Raw genomic sequence first — 21,024 nt, 5'->3', positions numbered from 1 at the left:
GATCTGATTATAGTCTCCACTTCACATTCCTGCCCACCCCAATACCGTTTCAGCCCCTTGTCTATCAAGAATCCATTTAACACTGCCTTAAGTATATTTAAAGCCTCTCCTTCCACTGCCTTTTGAAGTAGAGTTCCAAAGATTCATTGCCCTCTGTGAGAAACAAATTCTCTTCATCTCCGTCTTCAATGAGCGATCCCTTATTTTTAAACCGTTACCCTTAGAATCACTTCAGTGCGGAAGGAGGCCATTCAGCCCATCAAGTCTGCTGCGACCCTCCAAAAGAGTACACTGCCGAGGCCCAATCCCTGACCTATCCCCACAATTCCACGCATTGTTCATGGCCAATCCATCTAAACTGCACATCTTTGGACTGTGGGAGGAAAGCGGAGCGTTCGCAGGAATCCCACGCAGACACGGGGAGAAAGTGCAAACTCCATACAGACAGTGACCCAAGGTTGGTATTGAACCCGGGTCCCTGGCGCTGTGAGGCAGCAGTGCTAGCTCTGCACCACCATGGCACCCTACATTGTCTTCCAACTGGCCTGCAATAAAAGGTGATGCACAACAGGGAATAAGTGCATCTTACTCTTGATTTCTGATGAGGAATTGGTGATCTGCAACCTATTGGTGGCTTTAATTTGATTGCCTTGCTCAGCGGTACTGGTTCAGGAAAAGAATAATGTAACACTGATGCTTCCCAATTGGGATGAAGGTGAGCCAAAATAGTAAAATGTCTAATAAGAACACTGAAAAAGTTGAAAAAACTCAGGTTGGACAGCTTCTGTAGATTAAAACAGAGTTAACAGCCTAAATTGTCATCAGCGAGCGTGGTAGCAGGAGTTAGGAAAATCTCCCGCTCGGTCCACCTATCTCAGGAGAAAGTGCCCACAAAGGCAAGATCTTCATTGCCGGGTCAGTGGAGGGGGGTGCGGTTTCAGGCTGGAGTCAAGCCAACTGCCCTGGAAGAAGTTTGGAGGCAGCCATAGGGGCTGCTGGGTGCGTAGGCAGGCTGTTTAAAAGGACTGTCTCGGTGATCTGGAATTCTATCTTAGTTAAGGAAAAGAACAAAGGCTCTCCAACCCTCACTCCATCACACCCACCCCACAGACTTTAAATTCCCCATCCATGCCAGTTCATGCTTTCATACCAGGCTATGCCACCACCTATCACCATGACCTCTCATGCCCCAAATCTAATTTATGTAACTCCACCCAACCCCGTGACACCTCAGCCCCCAATGTCATGGCATAGCACTCTACCCACTCCCCCTCCCCCCAAGGTTCCTCATGCCCCTTATTCCAAGCTATAGCACTCCATGCTCATTGTTCCATGATGCACTGTATAGAATCAATGAACTCTATAGTAACAGTAGGATGTGTAAACAAAAGCTTCAGAAAAGTATTTCATTCATTCATTTCCTTTTGCGAAGGAAATCATTTTACTACAAGGCAATAAAAGCGTCAATCATCTGGACCGTTCAAAGTATCAATAACAGAAACTACAACCCATAGAGACTGCTTAATAATTGGCAAATAGCATTGGGAAATTGACTGCAGAGATAAGAGAGCCAGAGCTATCAAGCAAGCAATGCATTCACTGGGATGCAGCTGTTTCAACAAGAGTAATGGATGTCTGGGCTTTCAGCCAAGTATCCATAATGCAGAGCTTCCCTTGATGCTTGATCGTGAGTGTTTCCCATGCACTTCAATGTTGAATCGTGCTCATGTTGGAATGAGTAAAAAGCAAGAGAGTTGAAGTGACACCACTTCCGGTTCCATTAAACAGAACAACCCGCCACAGTTAAAATTCTGCCCTAAAACACAGGCCTATAAGTTTAAATTCACCATGGTGAATTTAGTTGCCGAGATAACAAATACTGGTTAGGAACTAAATATAATTTAAAATTCTCTCAAATAAATTGGGACCTGAATAAAATTATTTTCTTGCCAAAACATTTTTTATTGAGGATATCTTAATCATTGTTCTGTGATTGCAACATGCTTAGATCATAGTCAAGGGAGCAATAACCTGCTCAGTCAGGTTTGGCTTTGAGCCTCCCAGTGTATCAAATAGATAGCTACTCCCTGTCGCTAGAACCTCAATCTGAAATTTGTGTTTTCACATGTTGGCCAGGGGACTGTGGCTACAGCTGAGCATCTTATATCACTGAGAGCAGAATGGGTGTGGATTGTCCACCATAAATATGTGGCCTATTGATTGAATTAACTGCAACTGTAGCTTGAATGTAGCCTGCAATGCAACGGCCCCCAGCTTCCCAGAACAATGGATTCTGTAACTTTCATTAGAGTGGCCAGCAACGTAGAGTTTTTGTGAGCTTAAATTGCACCGTGGCAGGTTACAACCTTAATTTTAAAATCTGATCATTTATAGACTGGCCCCAGAAAAAAAATGAAACATAATTGTCATGAAAACCAACTGGTTCATTTGCAGCCTTCAGGGAAAGGCGTATGATGGCCTTACTCAGTCCGACCTGCATGTGACTCCAGTCCTACATTAGAACATAGAACATAGAACAGTACAGCACAGAACAGGCCCTTCGGCCCTCGATATTGTGCCGAGCAATGATCACCCTACACAAACCCACGTATCCACCCTATACCCGTAACCCAACAACCCCCCCTTAACTTTACTTTTTAGGACACTACGGGCAATTTAGCATGGCCAATCCACCTAACCCGCACATCTTTGGACTGTGGGAGGAAACCGGAGCACCCGGAGGAAACCCACGCAGACACGGGGAGGACGTGCAGACTCCGCACAGACAGTGACCCAGCCGGGAATCGAACCTGGGACCCTGGAGCTGTGAAGCATTTATGCTAACCACCATGCTACCGTGCTGCTATATAGTTGACTCTTAATGCCCTCCCACCACAAAGGATGGGGAATATATAACACGGTACAATTAAATGTCATCCATGTCGAAAGAATTAATAAATAGTCATGGGAAAAAGCAAAGTAAGAGATAAATATTAAGCCAAAACCCAAATCTGGGTTTTCTTTAGAAAGTTACGAGTGAGGAACTATCAACAGAGCCCAGCAAGATTTATTACGCACAGCCTCAGATGGCATATGTGTTTCCCCCTTGAAAGAAGTCAGGGACTCCATTTTCTATCCCCCCGGAGTAATTTAATCAGGATGATCCAATTTTGATATACATCAAAAGGTAAATAAAGCATTGAGAATGCAAAAAGCCTGTGGGCAGGAAGCAAGATGTCAAGAACAACCTCGTATTCTCACATCTGTTCTGTCATCTTGCATTTCCAAGTGATATTGCCGACTCCCTATTTCAATTGAGTTTTATTTATCATTTGGTATTCCTGCTTGTGAGAAGATTGGGCTTTCCAAGAGGAAATTTTTTTAAGTTTCGGGAAATACTTATCTCGCTATACCATGAGTAATTTTACCCTCTTAAATAGTCTTTTCTGTCTTTAATGACATTGTTTAAGTTTTAATTCAAGCTCCAGCCTCTTTCAAAGGAGGTTCTGGAATGCAATTCATTTTAGATCCCAGAAAAGTTATTTTCTTTAATTGAAATTAAAAAAAATTTAGAGTACCCAATTCATTTTTTATCCAATTGAGGGGCATTTTAGCGTGGCCAATCCACCTACCCTGCACATATTTGGGTTGCGAGGGTGAGACCCACGCAGGCACGGGGAGAACGTGCAAACTCCACATTGACGGTGACCAGGGCCAGGATCGAACCCGGGCCCTCAGCACCATGAGGCAGCCGTGCTAACCACTGCTCCACCATACCGCCCCGTCGCATAAACGTTCTGTGATGATTTAATTTCCCTTTGAATTTTTCAGACCATTCCTGCACGCAAGGTGTGCAGACAATTCCATTCATTGCATTTGCCATTCTACCAGTCACCCATTCATTGGTGCTCAATGCTTCATTCATTGACGCGTTCTTATCTGTTACCCCAATAATTAACTAATGCACCATGCTCCAGTAATTTATTGATTTGTTTGTATGTCGCAGGCGTGTGAATTTATTAAATCACTGCAGCCTACAACTCAATTAATTGGCTTGCATCTATTGTTTTATTAATTGATTAGCTGGTGCCCTCTGCTCTTTTGTTTAATTCAATGCTTCAACCACTGCTGTATTAATTAACAAACATGCCGGTGCCTGCTCATCTATGAATTTACTGATTCAATGGAGCCAAACACTCCATTCATTTATTAATTCATGGATATCTTTTAATGTTGGTCTCTTCTCAAGGGTCGTATCTTTGCCGCAACGTCAGAAGGGTTATGGGTTCAAGTGCCACTTCAGAGATTCAGCACATTATGTAAACTGACACTATCAGAAGTACTGTCTTTCAAATGAGATGTTAAGCCAAGGTCTGGTCTGTTCTCCCAGGTGAACATAAAAGATTCCATGGTATTTTGGAAGCACAGCAGGGGATTTTTTTTCTTCTGGTATCCTGGTCAACATTCATCTCCCAAATAGTACAATGAGTAACAAATTACCTGGTCATTTATCTCATTGCTGCCTGTGGGGTCTTGCAGTGTGCATTTCCCAACATTACATCAAAATGACTTTGGGGCTCCCTGTCGATGTGAAAAATGTTAATCAAATAAAAATTATTTCATTCTAGCTGTGCTACAGTCTTAACACAAAGCAAACTTTGTTTTTTGTTTAGACTGAGTGGTGGCGCATATGGTTTGCATTGGTTTCTAGAGGGTGCGAGTAATGTGAGAAACTGCAAAAACCTTTCCCCATCTCAGACGGGAAGTGGTGAGGGGAAGTGGGAAGGGCAGGAAGTTCATTTTGAAGACACCTTCAGAGTTGGGGCACCCTTCCCTCCAGCACCTTGCATCTCCGGAATTCTCTCCATCTCTGGCCTACCAACCTACACAGCAATCCTCCCCCTCCCAACACCCGACAGCGTCCCCTACCCTCCTGACCCATGGACCCCAGACTTACCTTGCCAATGGTCCTGGGGCTTGGTTCCAGGCAGAGCAGTGCAGTACCATCTCTGGCCACTGCTGCGCTGTGCTTAGCCGAGTGAAGAGCTGTCTGCCAAACTCACGAGTGGGACCTCTTTCCAAGGGTGGACAGAAGTCCTGCCAACTGCCAATCAATGCTTAAGTGAGTGCTAAATGGCAGTGGGGGGGTCAAAGGTTGCCGGTATTGCATTACATGCCAGCTCTCAGGATGGTGAGTGCCGATCGTTCACCATTGGGCAGCACGGTAGCACAGTGGCTAGCACTGTGGCCTCACAGCTCCAGGGTCCCATGTTCGATTCCCTGCTGGGTCACTGTCTGTGTGGAGTCTGCACATTCTCCCCGTGTCTGCGTGGGTTTCCTCCGGGTGCTCCGGTTTCCTCCCACAGTCCAAAGATGGGCAGGTTAGGTGGAGTGGCCTATATTGCCCTTAGTGTCCAAAAAAGGTTAGGTGGGGTTATTGGGTTACGGGGTTAGGGTGGAAGTGAGGGCTCAAGTGGGCCAGCGCAGACTCGATGGGCTGAATGGCCTCCTTCTGCACTGTATATTCTATGTTCTGTCCTCCAAATCCTACCCCCTGCTAATCTGTTCAGTAAGTGCCCTCCACAGTTTTTCTAAGAAAGAGCTATTTAGGGATCTTTAGCAATATCATCAGCTGGGATCATAACACGTGAAAGACAAGTAGTTATCTAACAGCCTCACTGCATGGTTTTCTTCAAGGGGCCTGATTTTAATCTAACTGCGATAAAATCAAGGGGTTGTGAAAGGAGCACATGGCCATGTCAGCTTCCTGCAGGGGAAGTTCAGTTAAAATGGACTCAACTGACTGAATTTAAGCAAAATACTTTTGACACATCAATTATTTTGACCAATTTGGATTCAATTGAATTGAGGAAATACCTACTAGCCTATATTTGAAAGCCCTGGAAATATATGCTGGGATTGCAATGCATGATTAACCCCTATCTATTCGATGTAAGAAAGCCAGAGAGTCAACTACATGCTGCCAGTTGATTAATGACTGCAGCGTGCAACCAGGGTTAACCATGCCGATGGGTGGCTGCACACCTCAGCAGGGATCAGAGGCTAGCACTGGTTAAATCTAACCTGCACCACCTGGAGTAAGCTTGCACATTTTAAAAGCGAGATGCGGTAGCACAGTGGTTGGCACTGCTTCCTCACAATACCAGGGACCTGGATTCAATTCCAGCCTTGGGCTACAGTCTGTGTGGAGTGTGCACCTTCTTCCCGTATCTGCGTGGGTTCACTCCAGGTGCTCTGGTTTCCTCCCACAGTCCCAAGATGTGTCGGTTAGGTGGACTCGCCATGCCTGCTTGCCCCTTTGTATCCAAAGACGTGTAGGTTTGGTGGGGCTATGGGAGGGCAGCACGGTGGCACAGTGGGTTAGCCCTGCAGCCTCACGGCGCCGAGGTCCCAGGTTCTCTCCCGGCTCTGTGTCTCTGTTCGTGTGGAGTTTGCACATTCTCCCCGTGTTTGCGTGGGTTATGCCCCCACAACCCAAAAATGTGCAGGATAGGTGGATTGGCCACACTAAATTGCCCCTTAATTGGAAAAAATGAATTGGGTACACTAAATTTTTTTAAAAAGATGGGGCTATGGGGTTACGGGGATGGGGGTGGAAGTGGGCCTAGACAGTGTGCTCTTTCAGAGGGTCGGTGTAGACTCGATGGGCTGAATAGCCTCCTTCTGAATAGACTCTCTGAAAGAGCACCCCACTCAGGCCCACTCCATTACCCTACCTAACCTTTTGGACACTAAGGGACAACTTAGAATATCCAATCCACCTAACCTGCACATCTTTGGGCTGTGGGAGGAAACCGGAGCTCCCGGAGGAATTCCATGGCAGACAGGGGGTGAAAGTGCAAATGCCACACAGTCACCCAAGTTCAAAATTTGAGGGCAGGACAGTGGCGCAGTGGGTTAGCCCTGCTGCCTCACGGCGCCGAGGTCCTCCTTGGATTACTGAGGTGACGTCTTAGGAGAGAGGCAATCATGCTAGAGGGCACAAACCTATCGTCTCCTCCGGGAAGATACTGTTCCCTCTTCCACCACTGTCACTGCCATTGCCTATCAGCCAACTGCCACATACGCCGGGCATTCAGGACAAGCAGCTGCTTGAAGCCACCCTCCCAGACGATCTCCAATCAGTGCCATTGAAGCTTTGCAGTCTTCCACCGGCCATGCTATAACCTCTGGGGTAGCACTGCACAGGAGTTAGGACATGCAAAGACACACAGAAGACAAGCAGTAAGGAAATATGGAAGGGTGATTTTGCCTTCTGTTTGCAATATGGATTTCAAAATCTTTATTTAGTGGCAGCTTTTTGTTTTGCATTGTGACTAAGTAGACCATGTGATGGTCAGTAGGAGAAGGTGAGGTGTGAAGTGTTGGTGAATAGGGTTGCGGTGAATGGTATCGGACCCTGCCAGAAAGTGGTTGTCCACATTTCCTCCTCTCTTTCTCTCTCTTCTGTCCCTACTTCTCATGCTCCTTACCACTGGCTAATTAGCTGCTGATTTTTGACCTCACGATATAAGTGAGATAATGCAGCAGGCCACTGCAAATTTAGACATATCCTCTTTCAAGGACTGCCAAACTTCTCCAGAGTTGTCCAAGCAGCGGAGACGTAGTTTTAGTATGCTGAACGTCTGCTCTATCACATTTCATGAGGCAGCATGACTTTCATTGTATGCATGTTGCGCACTTAGGCATGGGGTGCACAACGGTGCCATCAGCCATGCCACAAACACAGAGCCCTTGTAGCCCACTGGCCACCCTTGCTTTGCCACTGCGGTTCAAAAGCAGCTGGCACAGCAGACTGCCACAGAAGAAAGGCATCATGGCTACTGCCAGGATATTGGGTCATAGACCTGCATGATTTGCTGCCAGCTGGACAATGATGAAGTGAAAACCCTTTCGGTTGTGGTATAAGAGAGTTGGTGCTGCCGCAAAGCATTATGCATGTTGTCACCAACACTGCCTGTTATCATTAGCTCTCATTGAATAGAGTGGTTCAGTGAACCCCCTTATACAGCAGTCGATGACAAATTACAATATGTTTAAAATGTCTCCAATTCCAACATGAAAGGACCCAGATGCATCAAAGATCATCTCTATGGACATCTTTGCCATGTTGTTATAATGATACAAGAACCACTGGCTCAGAAGGGTCAGCATGTTGTGGGCTCATTCATTTAGAATGGGCACATGGGAGCATTTATACATGGGTAGAAAGCTCAGTCATCAGCAGCAGAGCTGTGTATGCATGTGTGCACTCTGCCCAAAGGCAAAAGTGAATCTAAGACTGGACGTCATGATACACTTCCCTTCTAGTGATGTCATGCTGCCAGCCCGTAAAGGCACATTACATAAACCATCACAGCTATTGACAATGTGTCCTTACCCTGCAGTTATGACTAAGCAGGTGATTTCAGTGAGGACATCAGGAAGGAGAACTGCTCCCTGAACACTCCTGGGTGGATATCCTTCTGAGAACTGTTCTCCCCTTCCTTCCCATCTCGCTGCTATCAGCTTGAACTGCTCTGAACCCTCTGCTCATTCTCCAAGTCATGCTCTGTTCCAACCATGGCTGCGAACAGCAGGTTTGTACTGAAGCCCTCAAGTCAGTGAAAACTCCCCAAGTGCATGCCACACCAACCTTCATCGACTTTTGCAAACAATTATAGAAAGCACCAAATGCTGTAGAACGGCGAGTGAATCAACAAACAACTGACTTGCAAGTAGGTGTTGATGCCTTTGAAATAGCATCGGTGGAGGTTCTCCCTGCTGTTGAACAGGCGTTCAGCTGTACGAGGTTAAGAGAGGGCATCAGCTGGAGTGTTGAACATCAAGCTGGCAGCGCTGATGTCAATGATGTCATGGTCTGCCTGCACAACCTAGTTCTGGGCGACATTCGCTGCGTGCATGCGAACCATTCTCACCAATCGAGCATCCACAGCGACTCACCCCACAACCAGGCACCATTTTGGGCCTCAAACAGGGTCTGTACTGTCCAAACAACAATCCAAATTCCAAGCCAGTCTTAACATATCGCTTCCAGTCTTCTACTACATATTTTAACATAGTTCACAGCAATTAAAATATGACTTTCCTTCCATCCACAGGGACAAAATAAAATGACAACTGTACATCAGCTTTTTCTCCCCAATTACACTTCTCCACTTGTGCGGATACCTGTGATTTAATTTGGCTAATGACAGAAATTCGAAGAAAATGTAGTAAATTACCTCACAATAAAATATACTTTCAAAATTAAATTGAAAACATTAGTCTTGGATGGAATTATCGGGTTAAAGGAATATATACACAAAAGAAGGCTCATATTTGCAATCGTTGACGTGTCAGAAACAAATTTAAATGTAGAAAATGCTGTCCCCATCTATGATGATAATGACAACCATCATCATATTCAGCATGATGAACGGTGAAGGGGTGCGGGATGTTAGGCCCAAAAAAGGTCACCATGAACCACAACTGGCACAATGACTAAGGTTCCCTCCCAGCACCCAACCTCTTGATGCTCTCCGTGAGGCTCATACTTGCTTTTTTGCGCTCAAGGGCACAAGATCAAAACAAATGCCTGGATCCAAAGTAATCTGAAATGACTCTCAAAAGTAATTACTCTTAAAAGCCATCTTTTCTTTAATCCAAACTGCCCAGCTGGGCCCAGATATGATGTGCACACCAAATACAATTAAGACCTCCTTCCCAGCACAGTTTGACATTGGTTAATGACCCGCTGCTGCCATTCTGCATTAACTTGTGCGCTCAATTTGAAAGCACATGTGCATAGTGGTTTTAAAACAAAACAAACATTGAACATGCTCTTTCCAAAGTCTGTGTGTAATCAATTCTCACGGGTTTGATCTTCTGTTGAATTGCTGTATGACAACTGAACTATCTCCCGAGAACAGATGGGGTCATTGTGCATTCAAAGGAGGGGGCCATACGATAGCTGTGAGCATGTGTCGGAGAATCAGGACTACAGTTTTGTAGTTGAATCTCCGGCGCACAATCCCTTCAAGTGTGGCTTCCATGCTGAGAGCACAGGGCAATGGAACTGCCTTTGTACCTGTTAAGTGCAGTGTCACTGACAACAAACACGGCTGGGGGTCATCGCATGGACAATGGTTGCAATACTCACAGAAACCACATTCACATAGTCGTCATCAGAAAGTGTTTCCAGCATCTCAGAGACTGATGTCCGAATCAGCTTCAGTGTTAGTCCACTAACGCTTCCACTCCTGTTTTGTAGCAAAGAAAGCAAGGAATTCGTAAAACATTTGAATCACTGCAGAGAACATAACTGCTTCAATATTCTTAATGCTTGTTCAGTACTTACACATCTACAAGAATGAGCATGTCCTTGGGTGAAGCAGCTCCCTGAATGTACCTGGGAGAGGAGAACAAATCAGTAAGGCACCACTAACTTTACAATGCGAAACGCTACACAGAATTTAAATGTAGCTGCTGCTGTCCTTGGGTGGATGGGGGGAGGGGGGGGGAGTGGTGTGTATTACTGTGTTCTTGAACAGTTTACTCACAAGCATAACTATCTGCCAAGATTCATGGCCAGTACAGAAACAGAGCTGGCACTATTACAATAATGTAATAGGTTCAATTGGGCACATTATTCAAAGGGCCACCACAGACTGAATCCTACTTTCCACATGTCCATGTCATAAATACTTCTCTGATTCGCTGATTACTTGATTAGAAATGTGCATATCTGCATGTGAACCGGAATATAACTAGTTTAGTATTGCTAACCACGAACATGAATAGAAACCGACAACAATCACGTCAGAAAGAAATGAGGACAGCATCAACTGAGGAAGAAATTCAACTCCAAAGCTTGCCTGCAATTGATTAGTGCAGCTAGGTTGATGGCCTTTCAAGGGGCATGTTACAGAGGAGCAGCTAATGACGGAAATGGACAGAGAGGGAGAAATGAACCATGTATTAATTACGTGGAGGAGACGGGATGATTAAATGACATTGGCACGAGGCAAAAGGATGTAACTCTGAGAGAGATTAGAAAAATAATAGACATGTCTAAGACCGAGAGGAGCATGTGTGAATTCTACAGCAGAATAGTTAAGGGTGGAGTGGGAGAGGGGGGGGGGGGGGGGGGGGGGGGGGAGCACGGAAAATCTGGCAACGTGAAGAAGGCTTTAGTGGATCCTGAGTATGGTGGAAGAAAATGACAGGGAATACCAGTGATGCCGGCTACTCTGCCAAATGTGTACCAGCAGGATTTCCCCATCCCAAGCACCAACCTACAAGCACCCTCCTTCTTTGATGTGCCGGTGCGACCATCATTATATGACCACTATACTCCATTATATGGGGTTTGTGGTTAAGATCGAAACCTGCTGAAGTCACTGTTTCGCCTGGAGTGTCTCGCAAGAAGAGAGGGGACGACATGTAGATTAGATGGTTTCTTTACTGAGAAATTCTATTGCATCTGCAAATGCAGTCCTGGGATTTTGGTCACTTGCCACTTTATTCTGCGTCCTCCGCTGATTTCCCTTGCCTTTATCTCTGGCCAGCATCGTATCATTCTGCTCCTTCTAAGCAGTTCATCTCTAACATCTCCAGGTTCTGACAATAGGGCATCAACCTGAAATATTAATCCTATCTTACTTCTCTCTCCAGATGATGCCTGAGCAACTCAATCTTTCAAGAATTTACTGTTTTTACTTCAGATTTCCTGCCTGCAGTATTTTGCTGTTTTGTTCAGTTTGCCTTTGTATGTCTATGAATGTCTGTTCCCTTGTCCTACTTTCAAGGCTTATTTCAGCAACTAAGCAGGCGTAGCACTAAGTGCCACTTTTGTGTGCTCTGCTCCTGCTTTTAAATCTACCGAACAAGGATGTATTCATCATTTGAGCTGAAGTTCTAGTGAAGGCAGCTGCAGCAAGACAATCAGAGAATGCTTTCTGCCTGTCGATCATGGGGTAAGTTGTTGTATTCAGAGCTTGAACAATCAGTTTTGAAATGGAAGCAGATGTTATGAGTGCAACAGTTTGGCTGAATCGCACAGCGAGATAAATGAGAAACACTCGGACAATTTCTGTTATGCATCATCCATTAGGCACGAGGTGCTGGGGCACATTGTAAACACTGGTCTTATCTGGCCTTTTGTGCTTGGACATGCTAAAGGGACATTCAATAAGCAGACTATTTGGCCAGCTGTACCTGCATCGCCAATGGCAAACCAAAATGTTAATGCTCTTTGCACCAACAAAGTTAAGGACACTATCTACCGGTTGGGTTGTGTCTGAAAGGTGCTGCGACGTGGAAGATGCCTTCCTGGATCTCCCTAGTTTACCGCGCCTCGCAAGATCTATCGCAATCTGAATCCCGCCCACGTGGATGGAATCACTATTTTGCAAACCTGCATATTAGAGTGAGACTCCAATATGCTCTTTCATGATCTACTCAAGGCGTTGGGATCTAGCCCCTTTGCTTGGAGGCATTGGGTGAATGTAGTTCAGTGCTGGCCTGTACAAACGAGGAACAAATGGAATGGCACTGGTGGGGGGGTCTCCCAGGGGATCGGTGGCCCCTGGTGGCTTGCCCTCTGGCAATGCCAGGTTGGAAGTGCCACCTGCCTTCCAGCCTAGCACTGACAAGGTGCCCAGATGACACTGCCAACTGGCAGTGGAACTGCGAGGGTTCCTCGATGGGGATGGGCCTGGGGGTGCCCTCCACAGGTGTGGTAGGGTGAGGGAAAGTGGGTTGGGGCTTTGGTGGGGCTGCGGGGGTACTGTCTGGGGGCTATAAATGGCGTCTCAATCTCCTCCTGCACTGAGTAGTTCCGGCGAGCAGAGCTGCTCAGTGCAGGAAAGGGGATTAAGTGCGGCCTCGGCAAGGCGTTCCCCACTGAGACCCCTGGTAGACAGCGTGCTGCGAATGCATTAATTACGGGGCTGTATTCCCATTCGGTTAGATCACACCCAAAGTCTGTGACATCCAAATGAGGTTGAAACACTGGAAACGTTGATTGCACCATTATCATTGAGCCACTTAGAACTACTATTTTTGTCCAGTCTTGTTTTAAAACGGGAATCATAGCCTAAGGATGCCATAGAATCCCTACTTTTAATGATTTATGTGCATAAATACAAAAGTATCTTTGGATGTAAACAGTTTCTAGTTTTCACTAATTAGAAAGTACTCAGTTCTGGGCCGGGATTCTCCCCTACCCGGCGAGGCGTCCCGGCGTGATGGAGTGGCGTGAACCACTCCGGCGTCGGGCCGCCCCAAAGGTGCGGAAGTCTCCGCATCTTTAGGGGCCAAGCCCTCACATTGAGGGGCGAGGCCCGCGCCGGAGTGGTTGGCGCCCCGCTGGCTGGCGTGGACAGCCTTTGGCGCCCCGCCAGCCAGGGCCGAAAGGACTTCGCCGGCTGCTGACGTCATCCCGGGAAAGAGTGCCCCCACGGCACAGGCCCACCCACCGATCAGTGGGCCCCGATCGCAGGCCAGGCCACCGTGGGGGCATCCCCCGGGGCCAGATCGCCCCGCGCCTCCCCCCCCCCCCCCCCGCCCCCAGGACCCCGGAGCTCGCCCGCGCCGCCAGTCCCGCCAGTCAGGTAGGTGTTTTGATTCCCGCTGGCGGGAGAGGCTTGACAGCGGCAGAACTTTGGCCCATTGGGGTCCGGAGAATCGCCGAGGGGGGGCCTGCCGACTAGCGCAGCGCGATTCCCGCCCCCGCCGAATCTCTGGTGGCGGAGAATTCGGGACACAGCGGGGGCGGGATTGACGCCGGCCCCCGGCGATTCTCCGACCCGGCGGGGGGTCGGAGAATCCCGCCACTGTTTCCATTCATTGTGACTGCCTTTTTCATCCTTTCTGCTGGGAGCTTGGTTCCCGTTCCATTCAGCTGCAGCTTGATCCAGTGCTACAGTTCCTTACTGCTGCAGTACAGCTGCCAGTGTCCAATGAAGTGGAGCTACCTCTTTCCCACACCACTCCTGCACCCACATGCTCATCTCCCTAATCTATTTATCACTATGTAAATGTTCACTTGACTCAGGTAATAATCCAGCGATTATAACCTTTGAGGTGCTGTTTTTTGCCATTTAGTTCCTGGCTCCTAGTTGGTCCAGATTAACTGCATCCTCCAGATCTTGCTCCACTGTTCCTTCTAGCTGGTTTGTAATGTTCCACATCCTGGTAATAGTTAAGCAAGATACCATATGAACTCTAGATCCCACACACAAAGAATGCTATTACTTATTACTACCCTTATTACTGAATCCAGTACAACTCCCCCATTAGGCTATGATAAAAATCTAACTTTTAATATATAATAAAGGAAGAAATGGTTCAGGATTAAAATTGTTTATTAAAATGGTGTATTAAGGTCACACAGTTCAAACAAATAGTGAGAACTGCTGAATAGCATGAGAATGATCAGATTAAAACTCCAGACAGAAGCAAGGACACATTCGTTAGTATGTAAATCTGGGCAGAGTTCCTAGTCCACTTTTCAGGACAACGGATAAAGTTTGGTGGGAACGAAATATCTTAGTCACACCATATCTAAATTTGATGGACAGACATTTAACTCGGATTAAATGAACTATAACTATTATGACCCAGTCACAGACAGAAATGGGACAGAATATTAACGCTAGGAATTACCTTAAAACTAGGTGCCAGTTTTGAACAATACATTCTGGAATCATCTTACTTTATTTCTTTAACTATTTCCTGCCCGTGGCTCTGAAAGTCGCCATTTTGTCTTTTTCTAACTTCTGTGTATTGTGTATTTTAATTTGAAGAAATCATCAAGAACTGTAATTTGTATTGAATTCAACTCAGTCATCTGTATTTTCTGGGACAAAACAAACTTTTAAAAAACTTTATTTGCAAGCAAACTGACCTGATCGAGAGACATTTTGAACTGACTGAATAATGCTTCAATTTACTTAATGCATGAAGCTCAGGTTTATGTTCTGTCGAGTAATATATAGTGTGGTGGCACACAATATATATTAACCAAGTACAGATCTATCAGGCTTCCTGTGTTCCCTCCTTGGTGCCATGTTTAACTCCCTGGCTGGTCCTTCTGACAGCCTTCATCCTTATCCTCACAGGCAACATTATAGCTGTTGGATAGGGTCAGTATTTGCTAATCCTTGTTATCCATCACATCCAGGTTCCCCTCACTATGTACATTATCATTCACACTGAGTCTATTCTGATCCGGCAATCCTCTGAGGTCTGATTGCGTCTGGGCAAGCTATCCCAGTACTCCTCCCCTTCCCTTTGTATCAGAGCATCTGCAACTTCCTGTCCAGCTCAATGACTCTGGGTCAGAAAAATTTGAGACGGAAATATCCACTGCAGACATGTTGGTTCGGGGAAAGTCATGTTGTCCAAGATTTCCAACATTTTCAGTCCCCACATATAACCTGCTTTGTCATATCTTAGTTGATATTTAGTTGAAGATAATTACTTCGTATTACCTTTTTCTTTAAAGATGCAACTGGAACCAAACAATAAAATGCTGTACAAAATTTTAAATGAATACTGTCTCAAGCTGGACAAACCACTGCACGTAGTAAAGACCTAAGAGAGCTCCTCTCTCCTTCTCGGCACTGAATTCCCACACTCGACATTTTTCATTTCTCACTCACTTGTTCATTTTGCGATGTCACAAAAATGAAAAAGGATTGGGAAGGGGGCAGTAAATCAACAGAATGCAACTTTCTCAACAGAAGTGAATGAATAAAAGCTCAAATATCATTCTAACCAAGGGCATTTAAGCAATCCACAATACAATTGGAGTAAAAGCACCCAATATCAGTTTGGTTGCCTGGTTAGGAATGCTATCTGAGCCAGATATCTGGGGATTCAAGTCAGATTCGGAATTCCATTTTTAACCTGCATCACTATTTGGGCACAAGGGCAAGGGGACAACAGGCAATCCTCACCCCAGAGGGATGAGGCTTGTGCAATGTTAACTCCCGGGCCTCAGCTTCCTCTGGAAATGGGCAGCAATAGAATTTCGGAAGGCAGAAGGCTGGCCAGTATCAAGGTAAGTCGGAGTGGCGGATCCAGAGGGAAGCAGGGGATAGGAGAGCAAGGGACCAACTTTCAGCCCGTCGAAAGAATAATTTAAATGTCGGAGTCTGAACCCATTTAAAAGCTGGCTGGAAAATGTCAGCGCACTCAAGACAATTCTTCCCCCACTGATAACAATGAGAATGATCAAGATTTGTCATCGAACACTGCTCACACTGCCCTTGAAAGTGTGCTGCAGGAGCAGATGCAGCATAAAGACACCATTTAAAATCTCTGATCTGTAAAGGAAACCTGAATTCTATCAACTCAAATGACACTAAATCCAATTATCCGCAGTGCTACTTTGCAACTCAGTAACTTGAAATTAGCACCAAAATGTGACCCTGCAAATCTCTGAAGTACTCACAATGAGCCCTGATTTAATCTAAAGTACATTGTGAACACGGGCGTTTCCAGCAGCTGAGGATGTCTTGTGTGAATGCTGGACAGACAGGATCCACGTGCAGAGGTTGAAGTAGGGAGGTCTTGCAGTGCTAGACCTGACAATTCGGCCCACAGTGTAATATTGCAAATACAGATTAAATTATTGCAACTGAAGTAGTCCCTGTGTGAAATTATAGCACAAAAAACAAGCACCATTTGGTCAAAATTCTTAAAGGCTGCATCGCTGCTGGTAGCTCTCCATCTGATTTACCCATTATTTTCTCAGCGGCGTATCTTAATTTCACAGAGTGGAATTTAATGTAACACTTGTGCGAAGTGCTACTAGATGTGCTATTGAACTACAATGATGAAACACGTTCTTAAAGGAGCCATCTGTCCTGGTTATATAAAACAAGAATATGCTTTAACTTTCCTCACTTCGCTAGTTTGTGATTATTCCGCTAAATTAGGATTTCAAAATTTTAATTTTGTTTTTAATTGCTGAAATTTGTGACACATGCTGAAAAAGTTAATAGATACATTTGGTTTTACAATTCTGACTTAATGGTTTGGTAATGATCCTCTAAACCAGGAACTGGAAATTTTAATTTATATTTTAATTGCTAAAAACTGAGATCCATGAAGTAAACAATTGATCCATGAATAAATGAGGACTCTTAGATTTCCCATTGAAATCTCCACATCAAGTTAAGCACAAAGTGATGCAGTATTTGTCCATTAAAGTTGAATGAACAATCTTGCATTTCCATAAATTCTTGGTTGTGGCCTGCGTCCTAGCTCGCCTCCTCCCGATCAAGCATGTTTTAGATTTACCATATTTACCTCTGCTAATTGTGCTCAGCACATGTCCTTTCCTTTTTAACATTATTGAAAATGGCAGTGACTTTATCCCCCAGTAGAGCTGAAGGTATACTAGCATTGTGTGAGGATGGAGCTGGATGTATACCAGCAGGTTAAGAGAATGAAGATGGAGGTACACCAGCAGGGTGCGAGGATGGAGCAGGATGTATACCAGCAGGGTGAGAGGATGGAGCGGGATGTATTCCACCAGGGTGCGAGGATGGAGCTGGATGTACACCAGCAGGGTGCGAGGATGGAGCAGGATGTATACCAGCAGGGTGAGAGGATGGAGCGGGATGTATTCCAGCAGGGAGTGAGGATGGAGCTGGATGTATACCAGCAGGGTGACGATGGAGCTGGATGTATACCAGCATGGTGTGAGGATGGAGCTGGATGTATACCAGCAGGGGGGTGAGGGTGGAGCTGGATGTATACCAGCAGGGTGACGATGGAGCTGGATGTATACCAGCAGGGTGTGAGGATGGAGCGGGCTGTACACCAGCAGAGTGAGAGGATGGAGCTGGATGAATACCAGCAGGGTGAGAGGATGGAGCTGGATGTATACCAGCAGGGGGGTGAGGATGGAGCTGGATGTATACCAGTAGGGTGCAAGGATGGAGCTGAATGTATAGCAGCAGGTTGCGAGGATGGAGCTGGAGGTATACCAGTAGGTTGTGAGGATGAAACTGGATGTATACCAGCAGGGTGCGAGGATGGAGCTGGATGTATACCAGCAGGATGTGAGGATGGAGCTGGATGTATACCAGCAGAGTGAGAGGATGGAGCTGGATGTATACCAGCAGGTTGCGAGGATGGAGCTGGATGTATACCAGCAGGGTGTGAGGATGGAGCTGGATGTATACCAGCAGGGGGGTGAGGATGGAGCTGGATGTATACCAGCAGGGTGAGGATGGAGCTGGATGTATACCAGCAGGGTGAGGATGGAGCTGGATGTATACTAGCAGGTTGCGAGGATGGAGCTGGATGTAGACCAGCAGGGTGTGAGGATGGAGCTTGTATACCAGCAGGGTGACGATGGAGCTGGATGCATACCAGCAGGGTGCAAGGATGGAGCTGAATGTATACCAGCAGAGTGTGAGGATGGAGCTGGATGTATAGCAGCAGGGGGGTGAGGATGGAGCTGGATGTATACCAGCAGGGTGCGAGGATGGAGCTGGAGGTATACCAGCAGGGTGCGAGGATGGAGCTGGAGGTATACCAGTAGGTTGTGAAGATGGAGCTGGATGTATACCAGCAGGGTGAGGATGGAGCTGGATGTATACCAGCAGGGTGAGATAATGGAGCTGGATGTATACCAGCAGGGTGAGGATGGAGCTGGATGTATACCAGCAGGGTGTGAGGATGGAACTGGATGTATACCAGCAGTTTGCGAGGATGGAGCTGGATGTATACCAGCAGGGTGTGAGGATGGAACTGGATGTATACCAGCAGTTTGCGAGGATGGAGCTGGATGTATACCAGCAGAGTGCGAGGATGGAGCTGGATGTATACCAGCAGGGTGTGAGGATGGAGCTGGATGTATACCAGCAGGTTGTGAGGATGGAGCTGGATGTATACCAGCAGGTCGCGAGGATGGAGCTGGATGTATACCAGCAGGGTGCGAGGATGGAGCTGGATGTATACCAGCAGGGTGTGAGGATGGAGCTGGATGTATACCAGCAGGGAGTGAGGATGGAGCTGGATGTCTACCAGCAGGGTGAGGATGGAGCTGGATGTATACCAGCAGGGTGTGAGGATGGAGCTGGATGTATTCCAGCAGGGAGTGAGGATGGAGCTGGATGTCTACCAGCAGGGTGAGGATGGAGCTGGATGTATACCAGCAGAGTGTGAGGATGGAGCTGGATGTATACCAGCAGGGTGTGAGGATGGAGCTGGATGTATACCAGCAGGGTGAGATGATGGAGCTGGATGTATACCAGCAGGGTGTGAGGATGGAGCTTGTATACCAGCAGGTTGTGAGGATGGAGCTGGATGTATACCAGTAGGTTGTGAGGATGATACTGGATGTATACCAGCAGGGTGTGAGGATGGAGCTGGATGTATACCAGCAGGGTGTGAGGATGGAGCTGGATGTATACCAGCAGGGTGAGGATGGAGCTGGATGTATACCAGCAGGGTGAGGGGATGGAGCTGGATGTATACCAGCAGGGTGAGGGGATGGAGCTGGAGGTATACCAGCAGGGAGTGAGGATGGAGCTGGAGGTATACCAGCAGGGGTGTGAGGATGGAGCTGGATGTATACCAGCAGGGAGTGAGGATGGAGCTGGAGGTATACCAGCAGGGTGTGAGGGTGGAGCTGGATGTATACCAGCAGGGTGAGGATGGAGCTGGATGTATACCAGCAGGGTGTGAGGATGGAGCTGGTATTCCAACAGGGGGCTGAGGATGGAGCTTGATGTATACCGGCAGGGAGTGAGGATGGAGCTGGATGTATACCAGCAGGGTGAGAGGATGGAACTGGATGTATACCAGCAGGGTGTGAGGATGGAGCTGGATGTATACCAGCAGGGAGTGAGGATGGAGCTGGATGTATACCAGCAGGGGGTGAGGATGGAGCTGGATGTATACCAGCAGGGTGAGATAATGGAGCTGGATGTATACCAGCAGGGTGAGGATGGAGCTGGATGTATACGAGCAGGGGGGGTGAGGATGGAGCTGGATGTATACCAGCAGGGTGAGAGGATGGAACTGGATGTATACCAGCAGGGTGTGAGGATGGAGCTGGATGTATACCAGCAGGGAGTGAGGATGGAGCTGGATGTATACCAGCAGGGAGTGAGGATGGAGCTGGATGTATACCAGCAGGGGGGTGAGGATGGAGCTGGATGTATACCAGCAGGGTGAGATAATGGAGCTGGATGTATACCAGCAGGGTGAGGATGGAGCTGGATGTATACGAGCAGGGGGGTGAGGATGGAGCTGGATGTATACCAGCAGGGTGTGAGGATGGAACTGGATGTATACCAGCAGTTTGCGAGGATGGAGCTGGATGTATACCAGCAGGGTGAGATGATGGAGCTGGATGTATACCAGCAGGGTGTGAGGATGGAGCTTGTATACCAGCAGGTTGTGAGGATGGAGCTGGATGTATACCAGTAGGTTGTGAGGATGATACTGGATGTATACCAGCAGGGTGTGAGGATGGAGCTGGATGTATACCAGCAGGGAGTGAGGATGGAGCTGGATGTATACCAGCAGGGTGAGGATGGAGCTGGATGTATACCAGCAGGGTGAGGGGATGGAGCTGGATGTATACCAGCAGGGTGAGGGGATGGAGCTGGAGGTATACCAGCAGGGAGTGAGGATGGAGCTGGAGGTATACCAGCAGGGGTGTGAGGATGGAGCTGGATGTATACCAGCAGGGAGTGAGGATGGAGCTGGAGGTATACCAGCAGGGTGTGAGGGTGGAGCTGGATGTATACCAGCAGGGTGAGGATGGAGCTGGATGTATACCAGCAGGGTGTGAGGATGGAGCTGGTATTCCAACAGGGGGCTGAGGATGGAGCTTGATGTATACCGGCAGGGAGTGAGGATGGAGCTGGATGTATACCAGCAGGGTGAGAGGATGGAACTGGATGTATACCAGCAGGGTGTGAGGATGGAGCTGGATGTATACCAGCAGGGAGTGAGGATGGAGCTGGATGTATACCAGCAGGGGGTGAG

At 47.1% G+C, this 21,024-nt stretch overlaps 1 protein-coding gene across 14 annotated transcripts in view; it reads right to left on the bottom strand.

Moving 5' to 3' along the window:
* The window catches only part of LOC119973412 (voltage-dependent calcium channel subunit alpha-2/delta-1), a 726,559-nt gene that overhangs the window by 221,736 nt on the left and 483,799 nt on the right, over window positions 1–21,024 (bottom strand). For all 14 annotated transcript variants that reach the window (XM_038811471.1, XM_038811473.1, XM_038811472.1 and 11 more), the window contains 2 exons: window positions 10,361–10,411; window positions 10,163–10,262 (listed from right to left, as the gene is read on the bottom strand). In XM_038811471.1, the coding sequence (XP_038667399.1) occupies window positions 10,163–10,262; window positions 10,361–10,411 (151 nt within the window). The remainder of the gene's footprint in view (window positions 1–10,162; window positions 10,263–10,360; window positions 10,412–21,024) is intronic.

This window comes from Scyliorhinus canicula, chromosome 11 (assembly GCF_902713615.1).
Source record: "Scyliorhinus canicula chromosome 11, sScyCan1.1, whole genome shotgun sequence".
NCBI lineage: Eukaryota > Metazoa > Chordata > Chondrichthyes > Carcharhiniformes > Scyliorhinidae > Scyliorhinus > Scyliorhinus canicula.
Note: the sequence above shows the minus strand (reverse complement) of the source record. Positions and strands in the feature narration are given on the sequence as shown.